The 25,160-nt window shown below is 39.2% G+C and overlaps 1 protein-coding gene across 3 annotated transcripts in view; it reads right to left on the bottom strand.

The window, feature by feature from the left end:
- DMD (dystrophin) overlaps positions 1-25,160 on the bottom strand; it is a 3,762,639-nt gene that overhangs the window by 2,682,398 nt on the left and 1,055,081 nt on the right. For all 3 annotated transcript variants that reach the window (XM_077296691.1, XM_077296689.1, XM_077296690.1), the window contains exons 10-11: positions 9,722-9,910; positions 3,257-3,438 (exon numbers count right to left, since the gene is read on the bottom strand). In XM_077296691.1, the coding sequence (XP_077152806.1) occupies positions 3,257-3,438; positions 9,722-9,910 (371 nt within the window). The remainder of the gene's footprint in view (positions 1-3,256; positions 3,439-9,721; positions 9,911-25,160) is intronic.

A 25,160-nucleotide genomic window follows, 5' to 3' on the forward strand; every position in this document is an offset into this window, starting at 1 on the left:
TGTTATTAGCAAGGGTGAGTCCAGACAAAACACGTTAAAAATTAATGAATCGCATGGGATCTGTTATGTTTCAATACAATAAAGGTATTGTCTGGTGTTGCTCACTTACACATTGGACGAGAGCGGTGGTAATGACATTATAATCCCACATACCTGCCAAGATGCATGCACAATCAGCAGTTATCATGCACATGTCCTACTCTAATGAACTAGGCACTTGCATAAAACCTGCTACTTGTGAATGTATCTTGGCAGGTACATGGAGTCGCAAGGTCATTGGCACTACTCGCCTCCAATGTGGTAGTGAGCATCACCTAATTATTCTTTAAACAAACATCTTTTAGAGAGCTATAAATGACTAAAGACTTACCATATTGCTTATCACAGCTTGTAACTAATAGGGACACTATTTTTATGAGAAATGTTAGGGTTTTTTTTTAATCTTTACATGTGATCTTTTAAATTTTTTGTTCTACATTTCGTTAATATCTGTCTTTTTTTACTCTGGAAAATATGTATGGGTGGCATTAGCAAGGTTATGCAAAAATAATTTGACTATAATATGAAAAAAATAACACTGTCTTTATTGGGAAAGTCCCATTAGAGAAGTCTAAAATATTACTAAAAAAGAACACTATCTAGAAGTTGCTAAGTGAACTTAGTAGTTAAACTGTTAATAGTGATGTTGATATAAAAGTGATGATTTTCAATTCATTAAGAATTTGACTGTAATTCATTTGGATCCTCCTGATACAAAAAAGAAAAACAATATGGCTACATTTGTCTGTTGTAAGATGGTCATATCTTAATTAGAAATGTGGGTATGTAATAATGATAATAATAATCTTAATTTTTATATAGCGCTAACATATTCCACAGCACTTTACATACATTATCATCGTTGTCCCCAAGGGGGCTCACAATCTAAAATTCCCTATCAGTATGTCTTTGGAATGTGGGAGGAAACCGGAGAACCTGGAGGAAACCCACGCAAACACGGAGAGAATATACAAACTCCTTGCAGATGTTGTCCTTGGTCGGATTTGAACCCAGGACTCCAGCGATAACTTATGTATATATGCCATATTAATGTAACTTTTGACGATAGAACATGACCACTTACCATATATACTCGAGTATAAGTCGAGTATTTCAACCCATTTTTTTAGGCTGAAATTGTCCCCCTCGGCTTATACTCGAGTCATTCCCAGGGGTCGGCAGGGAAAAGGGAGCGGCAGCTGTCTAATAATACTCACCTGCTCCTGGCACGGTCCCTGCAGGTCCCTGGTTCTCTGGACACTAACAGCTTCTTCCTGTATTGAGCAGTTACATGGTATCGCTCATTACAGTAATGAATTTGTACCTGACTCCACTCCCATAGGGATGGAACCACATATTCATTACTGTAATGAGCGGTACCATGTGACCATTCAATACAGGAAGAAGCTGTCAATGCCCGGAGAACCAGAGACCTGCAGAGACCGCACCAGGAGCAGGTGAGTATAACGGGAGCATATTCACCTGTTCCACGTTCCACCATCAGAGCTGCTGTGTCTTCCGTGTCCTCTGCAGTGACGCGATTAGTATGCGCGCCGCCCTCTGCCTGAACAGTCAGTGCAGAGGACACAGAAGACACAGTGACGTCGACGGTGGGCCTGAGCGATGAGAGGCGAGAATGTGTTTATTTTTTTATTGCAGCAACAGCATATGGGGCAAATATCTCTATGGAGCATCTTATGGGGCCATGTGCAGCATTATATGGGGGCAAATATTTCTATGGAGCATCTTATGGGGCCATGTGCAGGATTATATGAGGCAAATATCTCTATGGAGCATCTTATGGGGCCATGTGCAGCGTTATATGGGGCAAATATTTCTATGGAACATCTTATGGGGCCATGTATGGGGGCAAATATTTCTATGGAGCATCTTATGGGGCCATGTGCAGCATTATATGGGGCAAATATTTCTATGGAGCATCTTATGGGGCCATAATCAGCATTTGTGCAGCATTATATGGGGGCAAATAGCTCTATGGAGCATCTTATGGGGCCGTATTCAGCATTTGTGCAGCATTGTATGGGGAAAATGTCTCTATGGAGCATCTTATGGGGTCATAATCAACATTTGTGCAGCATTATATGGGGCAAATGTGTCTATGGAGCATCTAATAGGGCCATAATCAGCATTTGTGCAGCATTATATGGGGCAAATGTCTGTATGGAGCATCTTATGGAATCATAATCAACATTTTTGCGGCATTATATGGGGCATATTTTAATATGGAGCATCTTATGGGGCCCATCATAAACTGTATGGAGCATTATATGGGGCCCGCGTATTTTGTATGGAGCATTATATGGGGCCCATCATGAACTTTGTGGAGCATTATATGGGGCTCATGATTCAATATGGATATTCAAAAACACTTAACCTACTGATGTCTCAATTAATTTTACTTTTATTGGTACCTATTTTTATTTTTGACATTTACTGATAGCTGTTGCATTTTCCACCCTAGGCTTATACTCGAGTCATTAAGTTTTTCCAGTTTTTTATGGTAAAATTAGGGGCCTCGGCTTATACCCGGGTCGGCTTATACTCGAGTATATACGGTATATAATTGTTGTAGTAATAATCTTTTAAGGCTGACGATACATGAAACATGCACAGTTATATTAAAACATAATGGGATAAATTGAGATTATATGAGAAGAGATCTAAATTTACAACGTGTGCTTCTATAACAGAATTGATACTGTCAATTCTTTCTACATCTTATCAAGTACTGTTGTAGTGTTATACAAACTGCAGGATTACTGCCCACTCTATTTATTCTTTACATTACACATTCTAGAAAGGATATTTTCTATAGTACATGTGTTTTTTCTTTTTTTTCTTCACAGGGAAGGCATGAGCAAGTTTTCCTGTTAACGAGACCATCATGCTTGGTAGCTACCATATGTCAGTCCTCAAAGCTTTTGCCAACTCTACATGCTCAGTAACCCCGGCACTACACCCAAGCGGCATACAAATATCATTTCCTACTTATTTCTTTTGTGCATACTTTTGGAAGCAAATTCGTAATTCGCTCTTTGAGAACCACCTGTCTCTTGTATGAACAACTAATCCAGATAGATGCGCCAGTAAACATTGATAAGCCTTTCATTAGACTAAAATAATATATTTTATGTATCAAGTAAGGAAGAGAAAAAAAATGATGGACTTTATGGAATAACACCAAGTAATTACTCACTTGCTCTGCCTTTCCATGCTTGCCAACCTGAGACTTTCCCAACGAGAATTGAGGAGATTCAACTGTTCCTGAATTTCATTTTCTTCATCATCAGAAAGTTTCCCAGTAGACAATAGTTGACTTCCAGCTTGCAAAACTCCTCCAACATTGCCCTGATGAGATGTTAATTCCATCATAAAACCCTAGAAACGAAGCAAAACTTTACAGCGGGAATTGAGAATAGTTAAATTTTATCTCAAAATAATTATATGCAAGGATATAAAGCTGATTTAAACCTACCAAAGGTGCTAAAGGACTAAGAAATAGCATAAAACTAATGTCTAGTGGAATCTGTTTCATAGAACAAGATAATGTAGTAATACATTTTTATTTTCTTTTACAACATATGTTTGTATGAATTTGCTGTTTCAAAATGAGACAATTGCCATACACAAAATAGGAAAGTAAGTAGGTATTACAGATATATGAAGCACAAATATCACACATGCATGAATATGAACAAAGCTAGCTTAAAATTGATTATGTTGCTGTTAAAGAATAGTTTAATATTTAATTTCAATATTAAGATAAGAGGCCATTGTAATGAAACATTCTTTAAAAGGATTTTTCTATTAGAAAAAAAAATCATATACCCTGTTAAGGAATTGTGAATTAATAGTACCCACTGTTCAGGTTCTTTAATTCATGTTAATCCTCAGTACTGTAAAGACCACCTAGAAAATCTTCCAAACAGGTCATTTGAATTATCTTTATTATCTTATTGATTACTGCATATGCTAAAACAATTTTGTAAGGGTACCGTCTCACTATACGATTTACCAACGATCACGACCTGCGATACGACCTGGCCGTGATCGTTGGTAAGTCATTGTGTGGTCGCTGGGGAGCTGTCACACAGACCGCTCTCCAGCGACCAACGATGCTGAGGTTCGCTGGTAACCACGGTAAACATCGGGTTACTAAGCGCAGGGCCGCGCTTAGTAATCCGATGTTTACCGTGGTTACCAGCGTAAAAGTAAAAAAAAAAAAACCGTACATACTCACCAATCCATCTGATGTCCGTCAGGTCCCTTGCCATCCGCTTCCTGCTCTGACTGAGATCCGGCCGTACAGTGAGAGCACAGCACAGCGGTGACGTCACCGCTGTGATCTGCTCTCACATTCCGGCCGGCAGACAGTCAGAGCGGGAAGCAGACGGCAAGGGACCTGACGGACATCAGATGGTGAGTATGTACGTTTTTGTTTTTTTTACTTTTACGCTGGTAACCACGGTAAACATCGGATTACTAAGCGCGGCCCTGCGCTTAGTAACCCAATGTTTACCCTGGTTACAAGCGAACGCATCGCTGAATCGCTGTCACACACAACGATCCAGCGATGACAGCGGGAGATCCAGCGACGAAAGAAAGTTTCAAACGATCTGCTACGACGTACGATTCTCAGCAGGGTCCCTGATCGCTGCTGCGTGTCAGACACAGCGATATCGTATGGATATCGCTAGAACGTCACAAATCGTGCCGTCGTAGTGATAAAAATGCCACTGTGTGACGGTACCTTAACTATTGTGGCTATATGTTAATTAGTTGGGTATTGTTTTTCCCTGACCAGTTATTTGACTAATCTTGTTATCACAACTCTGTCAGTGTGATTCACGTTTTGCAAGGGTGGAATCACTTCGGATTGGCTCTGTTGCAAATCTCTGCCTCTCTGACAATGCGCAGTATTCTGAGAGTATGTAGTCCACCTTTATCGGTGCAATTAACATGCCCAGGGAGGCTGTGGTAATGTAAAACATAATAATAATAATCTTTATTTTTATATAGCGCTAACATATTCCGCAGCGCTTTACAGTTTGCACACAGTATCATCACTGTCCCCGATGGGGCTCACAATCTAGATTCCCTATCAGTATGTCTTTGGAATGTGGGAGGAAACCAGAGTACCCGGAGGAAACCCACGCAAACACGGAGAGAACATACAAACTCTTTGCAGATGTTGTCCTGGGTGGGATTAGAACCCAGGACCCCAGCGCTGCAAGGCTGCTGTGCTAACCACTGTGCCACCAGCTATGAGAGCCAGTGGTAACAGCTTGCTAAGTCCGTCATCACAGCTAAGATTTGCAAAGAATTGGCGGTAATGCCTTTCTTGTAAATCATGTCACTCATATCCATGGACGCTTAATATAAATGACCTCTTCCAAGCTATGCCTTCACAGCTTATTTTAAATAGAAGGAGGAGTTACCAATGAAAAGTGTAATGGACGATCTCTGTGCTCTCCTGATCACTGCAGAGCTGTGTGTGATTATGACTGACAAATCTGCAGGTTCCTTTCAGCTTCAATTTTGATCTCACAGGGAGAAAGGATTGCAATATTGTTACAATACAGCAGAGCTCATAGAGCTGCAAAAATATGTTAGCAATAAGTTAAATTTCAATCATCCTGTTCTATGTTAGTTACTTGTCTCACACTGGAAACCGCCCCTTTTATTTAAAATAAGTTATGGAGACTGAGTTATCTTCCAGGCAGCATCTTCCACATAGTCTTGAATAGGTCATTTATATAAAGTGATAAAAGATGATTTCTCAACCACAAGACATCTGATATGAGGCATACAGGTATCACTTTTTTCAGCAGTCTATAACCTGTATTGATAGTTTAGGTAGGTCAAACGTGGAGACAGATTCCTTTTGATTAAAGAAGGAAGTTGTACAAATAACCATTAAAGGAAATACTATTATACTAAGGCCTCATTAATAAAAACTATTCATCCAACCCATTTGTTCATAGTGCTAAAAGCTCAGGTTCATTGGATATTAACCCTTTCATAACCCCAGCTTTTTTCAGTTTTGCATTTTCGTTTTTCTCTCTCCTCTGTCCCAGAGCTATAACTTTTTTATTTTTCCATCAATATGGCCATGTGAGGGCTTATTTTTTGCGGGACAAGTTGTACTTTTGAACAGCATCAATGGTTTTAGCATGTCATGTACTAGAAAACGGGAAAAAAATTCCAAGTGCGCTGAAATTGCAAAAAAAGTGCAATCCCACACTTGTTTTCTGTTTGGCTTTTTAGCTAGGTTCACTAAATGCTAAAATTGAACTGCCATAGGTTAATTTTATCTAAGTGGTAAAAAAAATTCCAAACTTTGCTAAAAAAAAAGAAAAATTGCTTAATTTTCCGATACCCGTAGTGTCTTCATTTTTCGTGATCTGGGGTCGGGTAAAGGCTTATTTTTTGAGTGCCATGCTGATGTTTTTAATGATTCCATTTTGGTGCAGATATGTTCTTTTGATCGCCCATTATTGCATTTTAATGCAATGTCGCGGCCACCAAAGAAATGTAATTCTGGAGTTTCAAATTTTTTCTCGCTACACCATTTAGCGATCAGATTAATTTTTTTTTATTGATAGATCAGGTGATTCTGAACTTGGCGATACCAAATAAGTGTATATTTATTTTCTTATTGTTTTATTTTGAATGGAGCAAAAGGGGGTGATTTAAACTTTTATATTTTTTAATTTTTTTTTTCATATTTTTAAAACATTTTTTTACTTTTGCCATGCTTCAATAGCCTCCATGGGAGACTAGAAGCTGGCATAGCCTGAGCAGCTCTTCTACATAGGAGCGACGATCAGATTGCTCCTATGTAGTAGAACTGCTGCATTGCTATGAGCGCCGACCACAGGGTGGTGCTCACAGCAATCCGGCATCAACAACCATAGAGCTCTTCAATAGAACTCTGGTTGTCATGCCAACGCATCGCTGACCCCGATCACGTCACGGGGGTCAGCAATGCGTGCATTTCCAGCCCGATGGCCAGAAGTGCTAGTTAAATGCCGCTGTCAGCGTTTGACAGTGGCATTTAACTAGTTAATAGTGGTGGGTGGATCGCCATTCCACCCACCGCTATTGTGGGCACATGACAGCTGTACAAAACAGCTGACATGTCCCACATCAATCTGAGGTTCTGATCTCGGACATACTATCCATTCAAAGGTCAGAAAGGGGTTAATGGTAAAAGCAACTGTTATATTAAACAGATGTACAACTAGGAATGGATGTGGGATGGTGAAGAGAGTATGAGCCAGAACGGTGAGTGATAAAGTCAGTATGAACATTTTTATAATTATTTTTAACCTTTTGATGGGCATTTACAGTTCAGCACATCTCAGCCATTTTTCTAAAGCAGTGCAAAATACAAACAAAAATCACACTTTGGCAAAATTGAATTTCTCTAAAATCTGAGTGGAATTAAATTCCACTCAAATGTATTTTCTCACATCTGAGAGACAGTCTTAACACTACACAATCGTGAAACACCATGAACAACTTTCTTACAGCAGGCACCTAACCTGCATTTACACTGCAAGATTACTGTGAACATGTAATATCTTACAGGGTAAACAGGCTGCCCATCATAATTTGTGCATCGCAAAATATCATGACAGCCTATGTGCACTGAGCTATCTAGTATAGATCGCTCAGAGTACTTAACTTCCCTTGATCTGCTTGTGTAAACAGACATTTAAAAGACTGCCACTGGTCAGTAAATGGACGATAAGTACAGTATAGTCTAAGCTTTCAATGGAAATAACCCTTGGTACCGTGTTAGCCAGTAGATAGAAAAATATTTAGAATTGAGAGTCCTCAGTGGTTGATACCTTTTAATGGCTAACTGAAAAGATGGTAACAAATTGCAAGCTTTCAAGACTACTCAGGTCTCTTCATCGAGAGTCCTCAGTGGTTGACCTGAGTAGTCTCGGAAGCTTGCAATTTGTTACCATCTTTTCAGTTAGCCATTAAAAGGTATCAACCACTGAGGACTCTCAATTCTAAATATTTTTCTAAGAAACAACCAGCATTGATAAATATACACCATTATCTTTGGTAATAGTAATGCTTTAAGAGATAAAATTCCCAGCTACAATTTTTATTGATATATAAATGTTGCCAGGATGAACAACTAGCAAAACTTAGAAAAAGGCTTAGTCTGTAGGCATCGGTAATAGTAACAGCTTGAGAGGCAAATATGGCAGTTTTGTTTAGGAGTGAAAATCTTTAGCAAAATGTGTTGACTGTTATAGTGGGAATACAGTTCTCATTTTCTATGCATTTTATGTGGAGTAGATGATAAGGTGAAGGTAAAATATAGGAAAAATGTATATATTCATCTATCTTTATTTTGTTTTATTTATGGTTTTAAAAACTGCATCCAAACAGTATTTCTGAAAGCCTCCTAATCCTGATGACCCTTTTAACACCATCATCTTCATATATGTTCTAAATAATTAAAAACTGCATTAATTTAAAGGGAATCTGTTACCACATTTGACCTATTGAAATTATTAATATGGGCGTTCCTGTTAAACACTGCTGAGGAGAGTGATACCTGTATGTCTCATATCAGATGCCTTGATGCAGATACATCATCTTTTATCACTTTATGTAAATGACCTCTTCCAAGCTATGGGAAGGATGGTGTCTGGGCGATAACTCTGCCTCCAGAGCTTATTTTACATGAAGGGTAAGTTACTAGTGTGATATGTAATGGCTGCTCTCTGCTATCCTGATCTCACTGCAGAGCTGTATGTGATTATAACTGACACATCTGGAGGTTGCTCTCTGATTCAGCTTCCAGCTCACAGACAGAGTTGCAATATTGTTGTAATACAGCAGAGCTCAGAGAGAAGCAAAAAACGTTTTTTAGAAAAGACAAAGTTAAGTTCTCCTCTTCTGTGTTAGTTACTCGTCTCACACTGGTAACTACCCCTTTTAATTAAAATAATCTCTGGAGGCAGAGTTATAGTCCAGGCAACATCCTCCCCAGAGCCTGAAAGAGGTAATTTACATAAAGTGTTAAAGATGATTTATTAACAACAAGGCATCTGATATAAGACACACAAGTAGGACTTTTTTTAACAGTCTAGAAGCTGTATGCCCATATTAATAGCTTAGTTAGGCTAAATGTGGTGACAGACTGTCTTTAAGTTGTGCATGTAACAGCATATTTACCATATTCAAAAATTGTAAGTATTTGTAAGTAGGAGAAAATTATTGTAAATAAATGTTTAAAAGTGGCACAATTATACAGCTGAAGTGTTATCATAGTTCTGACTCAACTGACATTTTCAAGGAGTATCACATATACTGTGATATTTCCATAAAAGGCTTCTGTGACATTTCTGGATATAGAAGGTTAGAAACAGAACAAGTCTGGGAGAGCAGTTATCTGTAGAATCTATCTATATATCTACCTATCTATTCATCTATCTTCATTTTCTCCTTATTTTATTTTTCCTTTATTTTTATTTATTCAATTTTGTGATTTTTGCTTTCAATATAAGGAACCCAAACATTAACAACTGTATTATTAACATTATTTTGTTAAATATAATAATATTTAAAAATATAATAATATTAGAAAGGCTAAAACCACATACATTTGCTATACGTGACATCTACTTACCTCATGAGAATGAAATTGTTCTTTTACTCCTTCTACATTGTAAGATATTGGCCCTTGACATTGTAAAACATCTTCTGCAGAAAGAAGCCAAGTAAGCACTTGTTCCAGTGATGACTGATAACTTTCTAGATCCTCTCGTGGTTCCATTACTAATTTGCTGAATGGTCTGTCATCCAAACCTTCCATTCTCTGCAGGGACAATAATAAAAAAAATACATATTTTTTTTTACTTTACAATAACTGTAACACCTATCACATTTATAATGCCACAAACCAAAAAAAGTTACTTAATGGAAGATTTTGCTTGACTTTCTATACTATACAATGTTGAAAAGTGATAAATTGTTTAATAAAAATACTTTTTTTTCCTGTGTTACATTAACTGATATTGCTTTTTCCTACTGAGGATTTATGTGTATGATATGTTAGTAATGGATTTGAATTGAGAACCTGGAGACAGGCAAAATAAGTTGTGCTTGATAAACACGGATATACTTAAATCCATCTTTTATTCGATGCTACTTCTAAACCTCCAGTAATGGATAAATCTGGGATTCATCATTGTATGAGGCTTTTTCAGTTTAAAGAAAAAAACGGAAAGACTGTAAATGTTTGAGGAATCTGCAGAGTGATACTTTTGTGGAATATCTGTCTATCTGGTATCCATTATATATTGTACACTTTGAGGCCGATTCACTAAAGAACTGACATCAACATTTTTATCCTCTTAATATAGTGCAGTCATCATATTATCACCGTGTACTTACAATTGATCATTTTGCCTTTCTACCCAGCTAATTCTTCTGTTTTCCATTAGGTCTATGATATCACATGATTAAAATCTGACTAGCTGGATCCTTCTAAGCTCTAAGCTAAGTCTATTTTGCCTGTATGTTTCATAAGTCACTGCAAAAGGAGGAGGGAGTATCTGGTTCAAAATTTGAAAAGGGAGATGACTCATGCAGGGGATAGAGGCATCCTGTTTCTATATAGAGAAGAAAAAGAGAAGAATTAGCTGGGTAGAAAGGAGCAATTGTAAGTACTCTCTGTCATAAAATATGATGATTGCATTATATTAAAAGGATACAAAATGTAATGGGAGTGCTTCTTTAAGGTCACTTTGATATTTTATTTTTAAGGCTGTGTTTGTAATAAGAAGGGCTCATTGTAGTATGAGCCCCCAAATTCATCTATTCATCACAATTTAATGAATTTGGTGCATCTTATCAGTGTTTTGCACCTCATCGGTAACGCTACTTTAGTCAGGGAATGGAGCAGCATTTCTGGATTTAGAAATGCCCTCACTTTTGTAGAATTTGACTGGAGAGAATAATCACTTTTTGTTCTACCCATTTTGATGTAGCTTTTTAAAACCGAAGTAAAAATGGAGCAAGCACTTTGATGAATAGGCTTCCATATGTCACTTTAATTCACATACATTCTTTTTACGGCATGATTTTAGATCTAACAGTTTGTCATTGATCATATTATTTGCCATTACTGGGACAGTTATTAGTGATATTTATATTTCTTTCACATCTTCATAAGAAACTTCTGCTGTGTATTATTATACAGTAAATGTTTTTGTGCATAGATGACATTTTGATATTTTTAGGGAATATGGTTATGAGAGGTTGTGTCCATCCTATATTGGAGGACAACCTTTGATATATCTTTACCATCTATTTACCATCTATCTGCATCTCTTTTGATTGTTTTTTGTGTGTCATGCTCTATCTGCTTTATGATATGCTTCCCAAAACATAAGGATCTTCAGTATAATGCAATGCCTTTACGTTGTCAGATTTCGCTGCCTTTTTTGTGCACAGATTTGTTGCAGCATTTACATTTGCCCTTAGGAGTTAACAGATTATAAAGGATCTGCTACTAATGTGTTAGCACCAGAAAGAGAGTATATGCCATGATTGGTCAGAGTTTCTTTAGTTGCAATAGAGGGACCTACAATTGTGCTCAAAAGTTTATATACCTAGGCAGAATTTTTGCTTTCTTGGCCTTTTTTCAGAGAATATGAGTGATAACATCAAAACCTTTTCTTCATTCATGGCTAGTGGTTGGGTGAAGCCATTTATTGTCAAACTACTGTGTTTTCTATTTTTAAATCATAATGACAACCCAAAACATCCAAATGACGCTGATCAAAAGTTCACATACCTCATTTCTTAATACCGTGTATTTCCCCCCTCTAATGAATGACAGCTTGAAGTCTTTTGTGGTAGTTGTGGATGAGGTTCTTTATTTTCTCAGATGGTAAAGCAGCCCACTCGTCTTGCAAAAGCCTCCAGGTATTGTAAATTCCTGGGCTGTCTAGCATGAACTGCAGCTTGAGATCTCCTAAGAGTGACTTAATGATATTGAGGTCAGGAGACTAAGTTGACCTCTCCAGAACCTTAACTTTGTTCTGCTATAGTCAATGACAGGTAAACTTGGCCTTGTGTTTTGGATCGTTGTCATGTTAGAACATCCAAGTACGTCCCATGTGCAGCTTCTGGGCTGATGAGTGCAAATTTGCCTCCAGTATTTTACTGATAACGTGCTGCATTCATCTTTCCTTCAACTTTGACCAAGTTTCCTGTGCCGTTGTAGATCACACATCCCCAAAACATTAGTGATCCACCGCCATGCTTTACAGTAGGAATGATGTTCCTTTCATCCTAGGTCTTGTTGACCTCTCTCCAAATGTAAGGTTTATGGTTGTGGCCAAAAAGTTAAACTTTGGTCTCAGAGTCATCACTCCAAATTACCTTGTTCCAGAAGTTTTGAGGCTTGTCTCTGTGCTGTTTTGCATATTGTAGGAGAGATACTTTACGGCATTTGTGCAGTAATGGCTTTCTTCTGGCAACTTGATCATGCAGCCAATTTTTCTTCAAGTGCCTCCTTATTGTGCATCTTGAAAAAGCCACACTGCTAGTTTTCATAGAGTCTTGTATTTCAGCTGATGTCATTTGTGGGTTTTTCTTTGCATCCCAAGCAATTTTCCTGGCAGTTATGGATGACATTTTTGTTGGTCTACCTGACCGTGGTTTTATTTTTACAGAGCCCCTGATTTTCCATTTGTTAATCACAGTGGCTGGAAGAAAGATGCTAGAGTCTGTCTGGATCCCAGAAGCTCATTCAGGTTTTATGCACACACACTGATTATAAGAAAACAGGTCACAGGTGAGGATGTTACATTTAGTAGCCATTGAAACCCATTTGTGTCAACTTCTGTGCATGTTATCAGGCCAAAATCACCAGGGTATGTGAACGTTTGATCAGGGTCATTTGGATGTTTTGGGTTGGCTTCACCTAACCACTAACCATGAGTAGAGGAAAAGTTTTGGTGTTATCATTCATACTCTGAAAAAAGGCTAAGAAAGCAAACAGCAAAGCAAGGGTAAGCAAACCTTTTAGCACAACTGTATATGATAATAGACAGGTAGTTTTAATGTTACACCTGGTTGGCGTCTATTGATTGATATAATGTTTTCTAGTTATTAATTGACTCTCCGGAAAGTTCTGAAAACATTATAATTTACCGTACAGACCAAAAGTTTGGACAAACCATCTCATTTAAAGATTTTTCTGTATTTTCATGACTATCAAAATAGTAAATTCACACTGAAGGCATCAAAACTATGAATTAATACATGTGGAATTATATACTTAACAAAAAAGTGTGAAACAACTGAAAATATGTCTTATATTCTAGGTTCTTCAAAGTAGCCACCTTTTGCTTTGATGACTGCTTTGCACACTCTTGGCTTTCTCTTGATGAGCTTCAAGAGGTAGTCACCGTGAATGGTTTTCACTTCATAGTTGTGCCCTGTCAGGTTTAATAAGTGGGATTTATTGCCTTATAAATGGGGTTGGGACCATCAGTTGTGTTGAGCAGAAGTCTGGTTGATACACAGCTGATAGTCCTACTGAATAGACTGTTAGAATTTGTATTATGGCAAGAAAAAAGCAGATAAGTAAAGAAAAATGAGTGGCCATCATTACTTTAAGAAATGAAGGTCAGTCGGTCCGAAAAATTGGGAAATCTTTGAAAGTGTCCCTAAGTGCTGTTGCAAAAACAATCAAGCGCTACAAAGAAACTGGCTCACATGAGGACCGCCCTAGGAAAGGAAGACCAAGAGTCACCTCTGCTACTGAGGATAAGTTTATCCGAGTCACCAGAATCAGAAATCGCAGGTTAACAGCAGCTCAGATTAGAGACCAGGTCAATGCCACACAGAGTACTAGCAGCAGACACATCTCTACAACAACTGTTAAGAGGAGACTTTGTGCAGCAGGCCTTCATGGTAAAATAGCTGCTAGGAAACCACTGCTAAGGACAGGCAACAAGCAGAAGAGACTTGTTTGGGCTAAAGATCACAAGGAATGGACATTAGATGAGTGGAAATCTGTGCTTTGGTCTGATGAGTCCAAATATGAGATCTTTGGTTCCAACCACGTGTCTTTGTGCAACGCAGAAAAGGTAAACGGATGGACTCTACATGCCTGGTTCCCACTGTGAAGCATGGAGGAGGAGGTGTGATGGTGTGGGGGTGCTTTACTGGTGACACTGTTAGGGATTTATTCAAAATTGAAGGCATACTGAACCAGCATGGCTACCACAGCATCTTGTAGCGGCATGCTATTCCATCCGGTTTGCATTTAGTTGGATCATCATTTATTTTTCAACAGAACAATGACCCCAGGCACACCTCCAGGCTGTGTAAGGGCTATTTGACAAAGAATGAGAGTGATGGGGTGCTATGCCCTCCACAGTCACCAAACCTGAACCCAATCGAGATGGTTTGGGGTGAGCTGGACCGCAGAATGAAGGCAAAAAGGGCCAACAAGTGCTAAGCATCTCTGGGAACTCCTTCAAGATTGTTGGAAGAACATTTCCAGGGACTACCTCTTGAAGCTCATGAAGAAAATGTCAAGAGTGTGCAAAGCAGTCATCAAAGCAAAAGGTGGCTACTTTGAAGAACCTAGAATATAAGACATAATTTCAGTTGTTTCACACTTTTTTGTTAAGTATATAATTCCACATGTATTAGTTCATAGTTTTGATGCCTACATTGTGAATTTACAATTTTCATAGTCATGAAAATGCTGAAAAATCTTTAAATGAGAAGGTGTGTCCAAACTTTTGGTCTGTACTGTACGTATCATGCCGGAGCTGTTTTTGGTAAATATTCCCTATCTATTCCACTATAGATAAAAAAAAATCAATATCGCTGCATAGTTGCCAAATATATACAAAATATATATCCAGTGCACCATATATTTAGCAGGTGTGCAAGCAGATATTTAAGAGTAGAAATTTTCATAGGAAACAACACTTGATATTATGTCAGCTTGTGCAATTAAAAATTGAAATGTTCACAAAAATCAAAATCACAATTTAGTTTGAAATATTTTTTTTTAAAGAAAAGACAAGCACATTACTAATTAAGAACCGCAGGTCTCCTTTCATTGTACAGACCTTTGTTATGCTTTGCTTGACTTTTAATTAAGCCACATATCAGCTATCAAAGAGTAATTCCCATAACAAACGTTATGCTTCTCAGGGTAAAGCTAAGAGTTTCTAAAAGAAATCAGATACAGTTCACAGAGCATTTATAATTGTTGTGCTAGGAGATAGGGATATCGTGTATGTACCATGTTTTCTTGTCTGCTCGTAATATTATTACCTTTTAAACAATATGATGTGAGCTATGCAACAATTAGGTTAAAGAGATAGGACTACATGTTCTACTAGTGAAATTACCCATTTAGTCGGGTACACAAGTGACTCCTAGTGACTCCTAGAGTTAATAGTTGCTGTAAATTAAGAATTTTCTCTATCTTAGTTTAAAAAGCATAAAGATTAAACATACAGCCAAGATGTTTTGCAATTTGCAATGTAGATACAATGTCTATATTGAAAATATTCTTCATATATATTTAATCCAACCAGAAAACATCTTTTATATTTATCAAATGATGAGACCAACTGCCTAGTACGAAACTCATTTTATTATGATATAGTTAAGAGTTGTCCGAAAGCTGGATGGTTCAATGGAAATACAATGTGGTTCATGGAATACTGGTCACCTCTTCTCTTCACTGTGGTGTGAGCGAGAGAATAGATGATGGAAGGATGTCAAATTGTAACATTACAGAAAGTAAAAATTGCCATCTACAATTAGATTACTTATTTTGAAAAGTTAACAGAAATGACAGCCTTTAAGCCTGCCTCACCAAAGGCTTGCACACCGAGTGTTTTTAGTATAAGCTCAGGCACACCCTAATGCGCATATCTAGATTGTTGAAAACTGCTACAAGAGAGGCATATTGAAGTATAGATTGGCAATACTTGCTAGATGAGGCATGTATCTTTTCTACATGTGTATAGCATTCATTTCTTTGATGCAGTTAATGTGTTTTGTTATTCAAATGCTTAAAGGGCTTGTCAGACAAAAAAAGTACATTGTAATCAAGATATCTTAGAATAATAATAAGTTACACAATTGGATGTGTTAAAAAAATGTTCCTGTGCTGAGATAATCTTATAAATGCGCCTTTGCTATGTACTATGTAATGGCTGTGTCGGACCATACAGGGACATTTTCTGCACAGGTTATTCCACGATCAATATATTAAAATGTATTTTTTTTTCTTGGGACAACCCATTTAAACGAATTGTCCAGGCATTTAAATTATTTGTCTTTTGCTAAAAGTCTGTAGTTGATGTATTTGACTGCATACTTCTGAATCCTCACAACTTGAACAGCACATGCTTTGTGTTTTCTCCGGTGTTGGCGGTGAGAGCAGAAAGTCATGTGACTTTACGTATGCAATTTGCATGCTTCTGACTAGACGTGCATGGCTTCACTCAATACAAGTGAATTGAGCAAGGACAAGCACATCCAGTTGAAATATGGCACGCTAATCAAATACCTACTTGCACGCGTTTCACATGAGAACCCTGACAGCACTCTGAATGCATGCTGTGAGGATCTAAAAGTCAATCTGTATGGATAAATCATCAAAATCAGATGACTGGGTTCCGACATCTAGACCTAACCAATTAGCTTTTACTAGCTTTGATTGTGGCTGAATGTAAGCAATGAATGTAGATGAACAACAGAACTCTGTTTAATCTGTAGCAGCCACTATCACATAAATTAATAGGAGCCGATCTACAGTCCTCAGCAGCGGCCACTATATATTGACTAAAGTTCTGCTGTTCAGCTCTGTTCAGTGTCTACATCTGGCCACCCTCAGAGCTAATAGCTGATCTGCTGGGGAGCTTGACATTGACCCCCACAGATCTAATATTGATGACCTATCATACTAATACTATTTGCCTGGAAAATCTCTAATTTACAGTATGTATCCATGAGTTTGGCTTAGGGGCAGAAAATATGTATGCAATGTTATACATGTTATGCTATTTATATCACCCACTTCGATGATGTATATAACCTAACACGCACATGTACATATTGTAGTATAGACAGATAGGCTAGGATTAAATCCTAGCTCTACAGGCTTATTTCCCCCTAGCTGGCTCTGCATATAACTGGGCTAGGAGTTTCCTTCAGTAATTCAGCTGAGGAGAAGCTGACCAGAGTGGAACTGTGTTGGAGCTGAAGAGAGCTCTGCTTTATAAAACTCAAAGAGACTAGTGCAATCTCTCTCACCTGCTCTGCTTTATAAGACTCAAAGACACTAGGGAAATTATTCATAGAAATTCAATTAATTTATTAGTTTTGAAGAATCTGGAGGATACTCGTGCAAAATACCCCATAAAAAGTCAAATTTTTGTGTTAATTGGGAATATAAACAATAGAGAAAAAAAGTACATTTTATGGCCACTCCTAAAAAAAATAAATTAACTGTTAACTGAAACAAGTGTAAAAGTGTCAGAAAGGCTCCAAACTTTTTGATGAGTAAGTGTTTTGTGTCTGAATAATGTCATTGTTTTAGGGCAGAAGGGGAACATTCCTATAATATTTTTTACACGTGAAACCAAATGCTAACATAACTAACATTAAATGCTTGATTTACAGACCCATTTCAAGCACTAGTAAGCATAAACAAAGCTAATCTGTTTTGTTAGCCAATGCAGTGCCACATAAAATACTTTATAATTCAAATTGAAATTTTCAAATCAGGTCCAATAAACCCATGTAAATGGCACATAGAGCTATTTGCGTTAATATTTTGGAGCTATAAGTATGAAATGTGAAGAATACCTCTGTGCAGTATCATAATCTATCCTAGAAGAATAGCATAACACATTATGTGATGAAACATGCATGGATTCACATGAAATTGAAAGTACACTATGTTCCAAATTATTATGCAACTGACATTTTTATCGGATTTTCCTAAATGGTTGGTGCAAATGACAGTCAGTCTAATAACAGTCATCACCCGTTAGAGTATACATAAAATTTTATTGAAGAAACCTCCCAATGATAACAGTATAATCTCCAAAATGAATAAAAACTTTAAATGCACTGTTCCAAATTATTAGGCACAGTTGAATTTCTAAACATTTGATATGTTTTAAAGAACTGAAAATGCTCATTTGTGGAATTTGCAGCATTAGGAGGTCACATTCACTGAATAAAAAAGCTATTTAACTCCAAAACATCCTAACAGGCCAAGTTACATGTTAATATAGGAACCCTTCTTTGATATCACCTTCACAAATCTTGCATCCATTGAACTTGTGAGTTTTTGGAGAGTTTCTGCTTGTATTTCTTTGCATGAAGTCAGAATAGCCTCCCAGAGCTGCTGTTTTGATGTGAACTGCCTCCCACCCTCATAGATCTTTTGCTTGATGATACTCCAAAGGTTCTCTATAGGGTTGTGGTCAGGGGAACATGGTGGCCACACCATGAGTTTATCTCCTTTTATGCCCATAGCAGCCAATTAGGTATTCTTTGCAGCATGAGACGGTGCATTGTCATGCATGAAGATGATTTTGCTCCTGAAGGCACATTTCTGCTTTTTATACCATGGAGGAAAGTTGTCAGTCAGAAACTCTATACAGTATACTTTGCAGAGGTCATTTTCACACCTTCAGGAACCTTAAAGGGCCCTACCAGCTGTTTCTCCATGATTCCGGCCCAAAACATGACTCATCCACCTCCTTGCTGACGTTGCAGCCTTGTTGGGACATGGTGGCCATCCACCAACCATCCTCTACTCCATCCATTTGGACCATCCAGAGTTGCTCAATGCTTATCAGTAAACAAGAGTGTTTGGAAATTAGTCTTCATGTATGTATGGGCCCAATGCAACCATTTCTGCTTGTGAACAATGTTTAAGGGTGGCCGAATAGTAGGTTTATGCACCACAGCAAGCCTTTGAAGGAGCCTACACCTTGAGGTTCAAGGGACTTCAGAGGCACCAGCAGCTTCAAATATCTGTTTGCTGCTTTGTAATGGCTTTTTTGCAGCTGCTTTCTTCATCAGATGAACTTGCCTGGCAGAAATCTTCCTCATTATGCCTTTATCAGCACAAACACATCTGTGCTCAGATACAGCCACAAATCTCTTAACAGTACTATGATCACGCTTAAGTTGTTGGGAAATTTCTAATGTTTTCATCCCTTCACCAAGGCATTGCACTATTTGATGCTTTTCGGCAGCAGAGAGATCCTTTTTCTTTCCCATGTTACTTGAAAATTGTGACCTGCTTAATAATGTGGAACATCATTTTTAAGTAGTTTTCCTTTAATTAGAATCACCTGGAAAACCAATTATCAGATGTGTTTAAGATTGATTTCAGTGATACATTGAGCCCTGAGACACAATATCATCCACGAGTTTATTTGAGAAACAAAACAATTAAATCTTTATGACACTTAAATCCAATTTGCATAATAATTTGGAACACAGTGTAGATGCAGAAAAGCAACTTAAAGTTCCTTACAAAATATATAACAAAGCTCCAAACCTACCTTTTGCCATTCATAACAATTATGTTTTTTTATATGGCAAAGAAGCCAACAATGAATGCATGTGAATATCCCTTTTGTAGCCCTATAGCTAGGCCCGTGGCTGTACCAAAGGAGAGTATAGATCCATTGATTTGCACGTGTGCCATGTTATTGAGCAGTAAGACTGCTGTGTGCATGAGAGCTAAAAAAAAACTGTCTTTCATGAATTGCAAATGGGTTATTCTGCACTGCCATGGAGAAAAAATGAAGGATGCCGATCCAATTTCAGATTGTTTTATTCATCAACGCATATCAAAGTATATATCTTCTTCATCAGGACAAACCTGTTATGCTTGCAAGACAACGAGGAACCTTGACGTTGGCTTTGAGCTTGCATATTTTGGCCAAAATATCAACCAATATATCATGTACTTTTTCATCTTTTACAGTGTGAAGCCAAATCCAGTAGTGTAAATGGGGTAATTGGAGGTGTCTGGTGCATTTATAGATACCTGATCTAATAGTATGGGTGTGACCAATGGGCTCTAAGCTGGCATGATGCACTAGACATAACTGTGTGACTGACGCCCTAGACAAATCTTTTCCTTATTCATTTAGAATAATAGTCAACTACCCCCCATGAATGATAGGTGTGTGAGTGATTGTTCATCAGTATTTTGCACCTGCCCTCTTTCCTCCTGTCATCATGGGGGCTTGCTGCATCCTGCAGTGCATTTGTTTTGTAGCTAGTCATTGGTAGTCATTGTTAAATATGGCTGCATTTTTCTGTGATGAGTTTTTGGATGTTATGTCTTTTTCAATGGATCACTGTAATAAATCTGGTGCATTTAAATCTGTCTTGTCAACATTAACCCTGTCTATGAAATTAAAAGAATTGATAAGTATGCTTGTACGTGTTTTTCTCCTTCATATATAGAAATTTTGAACTAAATGAAGTATACTAGCAATAACATTCTAATATTAGGCCTCAGCAAACCCTCAACAATGCTCTAGCTTTTTCTTGTTTAAATATTTTAATTAATAATCCATTTGTATAAAATAGCAGATATGTAAATACGCAAGGTTGGCTCATTTTTGCATTGACCCAACTTTCCTGTATAACAATTGACATTTTAATGTAAAACATTTCAAAATAAATCTGTCAAACAAACCTCCATGTTTGCTTAGCAGATGGTATGTATATGAAGGCAGTAAGTTGTGACTACTTACTTTATAGCACACAACAAATGGAAATGGCACAAGTGTGCTGCTGAAGGACAAACATGTTACATATGGTTAATGTCAATCTGACATTGTTGCATTTATCACAAAGAGTGATAATTGCTTAAAAATAGAACTAAAATAAATGTCAACGATAAGGCACATATACAGCAGTTAAAGAACAATGAGTAGCGTAGATGACATTGACATTGCTAGATTCATGCATGGGTGAATTACTGAATTTGAAAACTAAAAAAGAATTACTTTATTAAAACTGTCCTTGTGGTTTAATTAAAAAAGTGTATTAACCCCTTAACGACCACCGATACGCCTTTTAACGGCGGCAATTAAGGGTACTTAAACCACAGCGCCGTTAATTAACGGCGCTGTGGAAAAAGTGAATAGCGCCCCCCAGAGTCGGATTTTCTCTGGGGTCTCGGTTGCCGAGGGTAGCCAAGACCCCAGAGAACATGATTCGGGGGGATTTTACCGACCCCCGAGTTGCGATCGCTTGTAATTAACCGTTTACTGGCGGTCGCAACAACAACAAAAAAAAACACGATTTGCCATTTAATTTCTCTGTCCTCCGATGTGATCGCACATCGGAGGACAGAGAAATAGTGTCCCCGATGGCCCCCAATAGCACCCCAATACTCACCTATCTCCCCCGGTGCTCCTCGTGGCTCCCGATGGGCGCCGCCATCTTTTTTTCTGGGAAAAAATGGCGGGCGCATGAGCAGTGCGCCCGCCGCCCGGCACCCGGAAGATCTTTGGGGTCTCGGCTGCCGGGGGTAGCCGAGACCCCAAAGAACATGATCGGGGTCGGTTTTTACCGACCCCTGTTTTGCGATGGCCGGTAATTAACTGTTTACCGGCGACCGCAAAAAAAAAATAAGCGATCTGTAATTCTCTGTCCTCTGATGTGATCGCACATCAGAGGACAGAGAAATAGGGGGATTCGGGGACCCAATCATACTCACCCGGTGTCCCTGGGTCCTCCTGCATCTCCTCTTGCCGGCCGGCTTCTTCCTCTGCAAAGAAAATGGCGGGCGCATGCGCAGTGCGCACGCCATCTGCTGCCATCTGCCGGCCGGCAGGAGAGACGAGTTGGGGCTAAAATTAGGGTTAGGGTTAGGGCTAGGGTTAGGGTTAGGGCTAGGGTTAGGGTTAGGGTTAGGGCTAAATTTAGGGTTAGGGCTAGGGTTAGGGTTAGGGCTAGGGTTAGGGCTAGGGTTAGGGCTAGGGTTAGGGTTAGGGCTAGGGTTAGGGTTAGGGCTAGGGTTAGGGTTAGGGCTAGGGTTAGGGTTAGGGTTAGGGCTAGGGTTAGGGCTAGGGCTGGGGCTAAATTTAGGGTTAGGGCTAGGGTTAGGGTTAGGGTTAGGTTACTTTCACACTAGCGTTTTTTGGCTTCCGTCGCAATGCGTCGTTGGAGAAAAAACGCATCCTGCAAAAGTACTTGCAGGATGTGTTTTTTTCTCCATTGACTTGCATTAGCAACACATTGCGACGGATTGCCACACGTCGCATCCGTCGTGCGACGGATGTGTTGTGCTTTGGCGGACCGTCGGCACAAAAAAACGCTACATGTAACTTTTTTTGTGCGACGTGTCCGCCATTTCCGACCGCGCATGTGCGTCCGGAACTCCGCCACAGCCTCCCCGCACCTCACAATGGGGCAGCGGATGGGTTGAAAAAACAGCATCCTCTGCACCCGTTGTGCAGCGCTTACAACGCTAGCATCTGTACGTCAGCCCGACACACTGCGATGGGCCGAGTACGACGCTAGGGTGAAACTAGCCTTAGGCTTCTTTCACACTTGCGTCGGTACGGGGCGGTCGCAATGCGTCAGCCCGACGTACCGACGCACGTTGTGAAAATTGTGCACAACGTGGGCAGTGGATGCAGTTTTTCAACGCATCCGCTGCCCAGTCTATGTCTTGGGGAGGAGGGGGCAGAGTTATGGCCACGCATGCGCGGAAATGGCGGACGCGACGTACAAAAAAAAGGTTACATTGAACTTTTTTTGTGACGACGGTCCGCCAAAACACAACGGATCCAGTGCACGATGGACGCGACGTGTGGCCATCCGTTGGTAATACAAGTCTATGGGCAAAAAAGGCATCCTGTGGGCACATTTGCAGGATCCGTTTTTTGTCCAAAATGACGGATTGTGAGGGATGCCACACGACGCAAGTGTGAAAGTGGCCTTAGGGTTAGGGTTAAGGCTAAAGTTAGGGCTAGGGTTAGGGTTAAATTTAGGGTTAGGATTGGGGATAAAGTTAGGGTTAGGGCTAGGGTTGGGGCTAAAATTAGGGTTAGGGTTAGGGTTGGGGCTAAAGTTAGGGATAGAGTTGGGATTAGCGTTAGGGTTTGGATTAGGGTTGGTATTAGGGTTACGGTTAAGATTAGGGTTACGTTTGGGATTAGGGTTGGGATTAGGGTTAGGGTTGGGATTAGGGTTAGGGGTGTATTGGGATTAGGGTTAGGTTTGAGGTTAGGGTTGAGATTAGGGTTAGGGGTGTGTTGGATTTAGGGTTTTGATTAGGGTTATGGTTAGAGTTGAGTTTAGGGCTGTTTTGGGGTTAGGGTTGTGATTATCGTTAGGGTTGTGATTAGGATTATGGACCGGGTTGAGATTAGGGTTAGGGGTGTGTTGGAGTTAGGGTTGGAGTTAGAATTTGGGGGTTTCCACTGTTTAGGTACATCAGGGGGTCTCCAAACACGACAGACAATTTTGCGCTAAAAAAGTCAAATGGTGCTCCCTCCCATCTGAGCTCTGCCGTGCGCCCAAACAGTGGTTTACCCCCACATATGGGGCATCAGCGTACTCGGGATAAATTGGACAACAACTTTTGGGGTCCAATTTCTCCTGTTACCCTTGTGAAAATAAAAACTTGGGGGCTAAAAATCTTTTTGTGGGAAAAAAAATATTTTTTTATTTTTGCTACTCTGCATTATAAACTTCTGTGAAGCACTTGAGCATTCAAAGTTCTCACCACATATCTAGATAAGTTCCTTAGGGGGTCTAGTTTCCAAAATTTGGTCACTTGTGGGGGGTTTCTACTGTTTAGGTAAATCAGGGGCTCTGCAAACGCAACATAACACCCACAGACAATTCTATCAAAGTCTGAATTCCAAAATGGCGCTCCTTCTCTTCTGAGCTCTGCCGTGTGCCCAAACAGTGGTTTACCCCCACATATGGGGTACCAGCATACTCAGGACAAATTGGAGAACAAATATTGGTGTCCAATTTCTCTTGTTACCCTTGTGAAAATAAAAACTTGGGGGCTAAAAAATCTTTTTTTGTGGAAAAAAAAATATTTTCTATTTTCACTACTCTGCATTATAAACTTCTGTGAAGCACTTGGGCACTCAAAGTTCTCACCACATATCTAGATAAGTTCCTTGGGGGGGTCTAGTTTCCAAAATGGGGTCACTTGTGGGGGGTTTCTACTGTTTAGGTACATCAGTGGCTCTGCAAACGCAACATAACGCCCGCAGACCATTCTATCAAAGCCTGCATTCCAAAATGGCGCTCCTTCCCTTCCGAGCTCTGCTGTGAGCCCAAACAGTGGTTTACCCCCACATATTGGGTACCAGCATACTCAGGACAAATTGGACAACAACTTTTGGGGTCCAATTTCTCTTGTTCCCCTATGAAAATAAAAATTTGGGGGCTAAAAAATCTTTTTTGTGGGAAAAAAATATATTTTTTATTTTCACTACTCTGCATTATAAACTTCTGTGAAGCACTTGGGCATTCAAAGTTCTCACCACATATCTAGATAAGTTCCTTGGGGGGGTCTATTTTCCAAAATGGGGTCACTTGTTGGGGGTTTCTACTGTTTAGGTACATTAGGGGTCTGCAAACGCAACATAACGCCAGCAGACAATTCTATCAAAGTCTGCATTCCAAAACGGCGCTCCTTCCCTTCCGAGCTCAGCCATGCGCCCAAACAGTGGTTTACTCCCACATATGGGGTACCAGCATACTCAGGACAAATTGGACCACAACTTTTGGGGTCCAATTTCTCTTGTTACCCTTGTGAAAATAAAAACTTGGGGGCTAAAAAATCTTTTTTGTTAAAAAAAAAAATATTTTTTATTTTCACGACTCTGCATTATAAACTTCTGTGATGCACTTGGGCATTCAAAGTTCTCACTACACATCTAGATAAGTTCCATGGGGGGTCTAGTTTCCAAAATGGGGTCACTTTTGGGGGGTTTCTACTGTTTAGGCACATCAGGGGCTCTCCAAACGCGACATGGCGTCCGATCTCAATTCCA

The sequence above is a fragment of the Ranitomeya variabilis genome, chromosome 3, assembly GCF_051348905.1.
Source record: "Ranitomeya variabilis isolate aRanVar5 chromosome 3, aRanVar5.hap1, whole genome shotgun sequence".
In the NCBI taxonomy this organism is placed as follows: Eukaryota; Metazoa; Chordata; class Amphibia; order Anura; family Dendrobatidae; genus Ranitomeya; species Ranitomeya variabilis.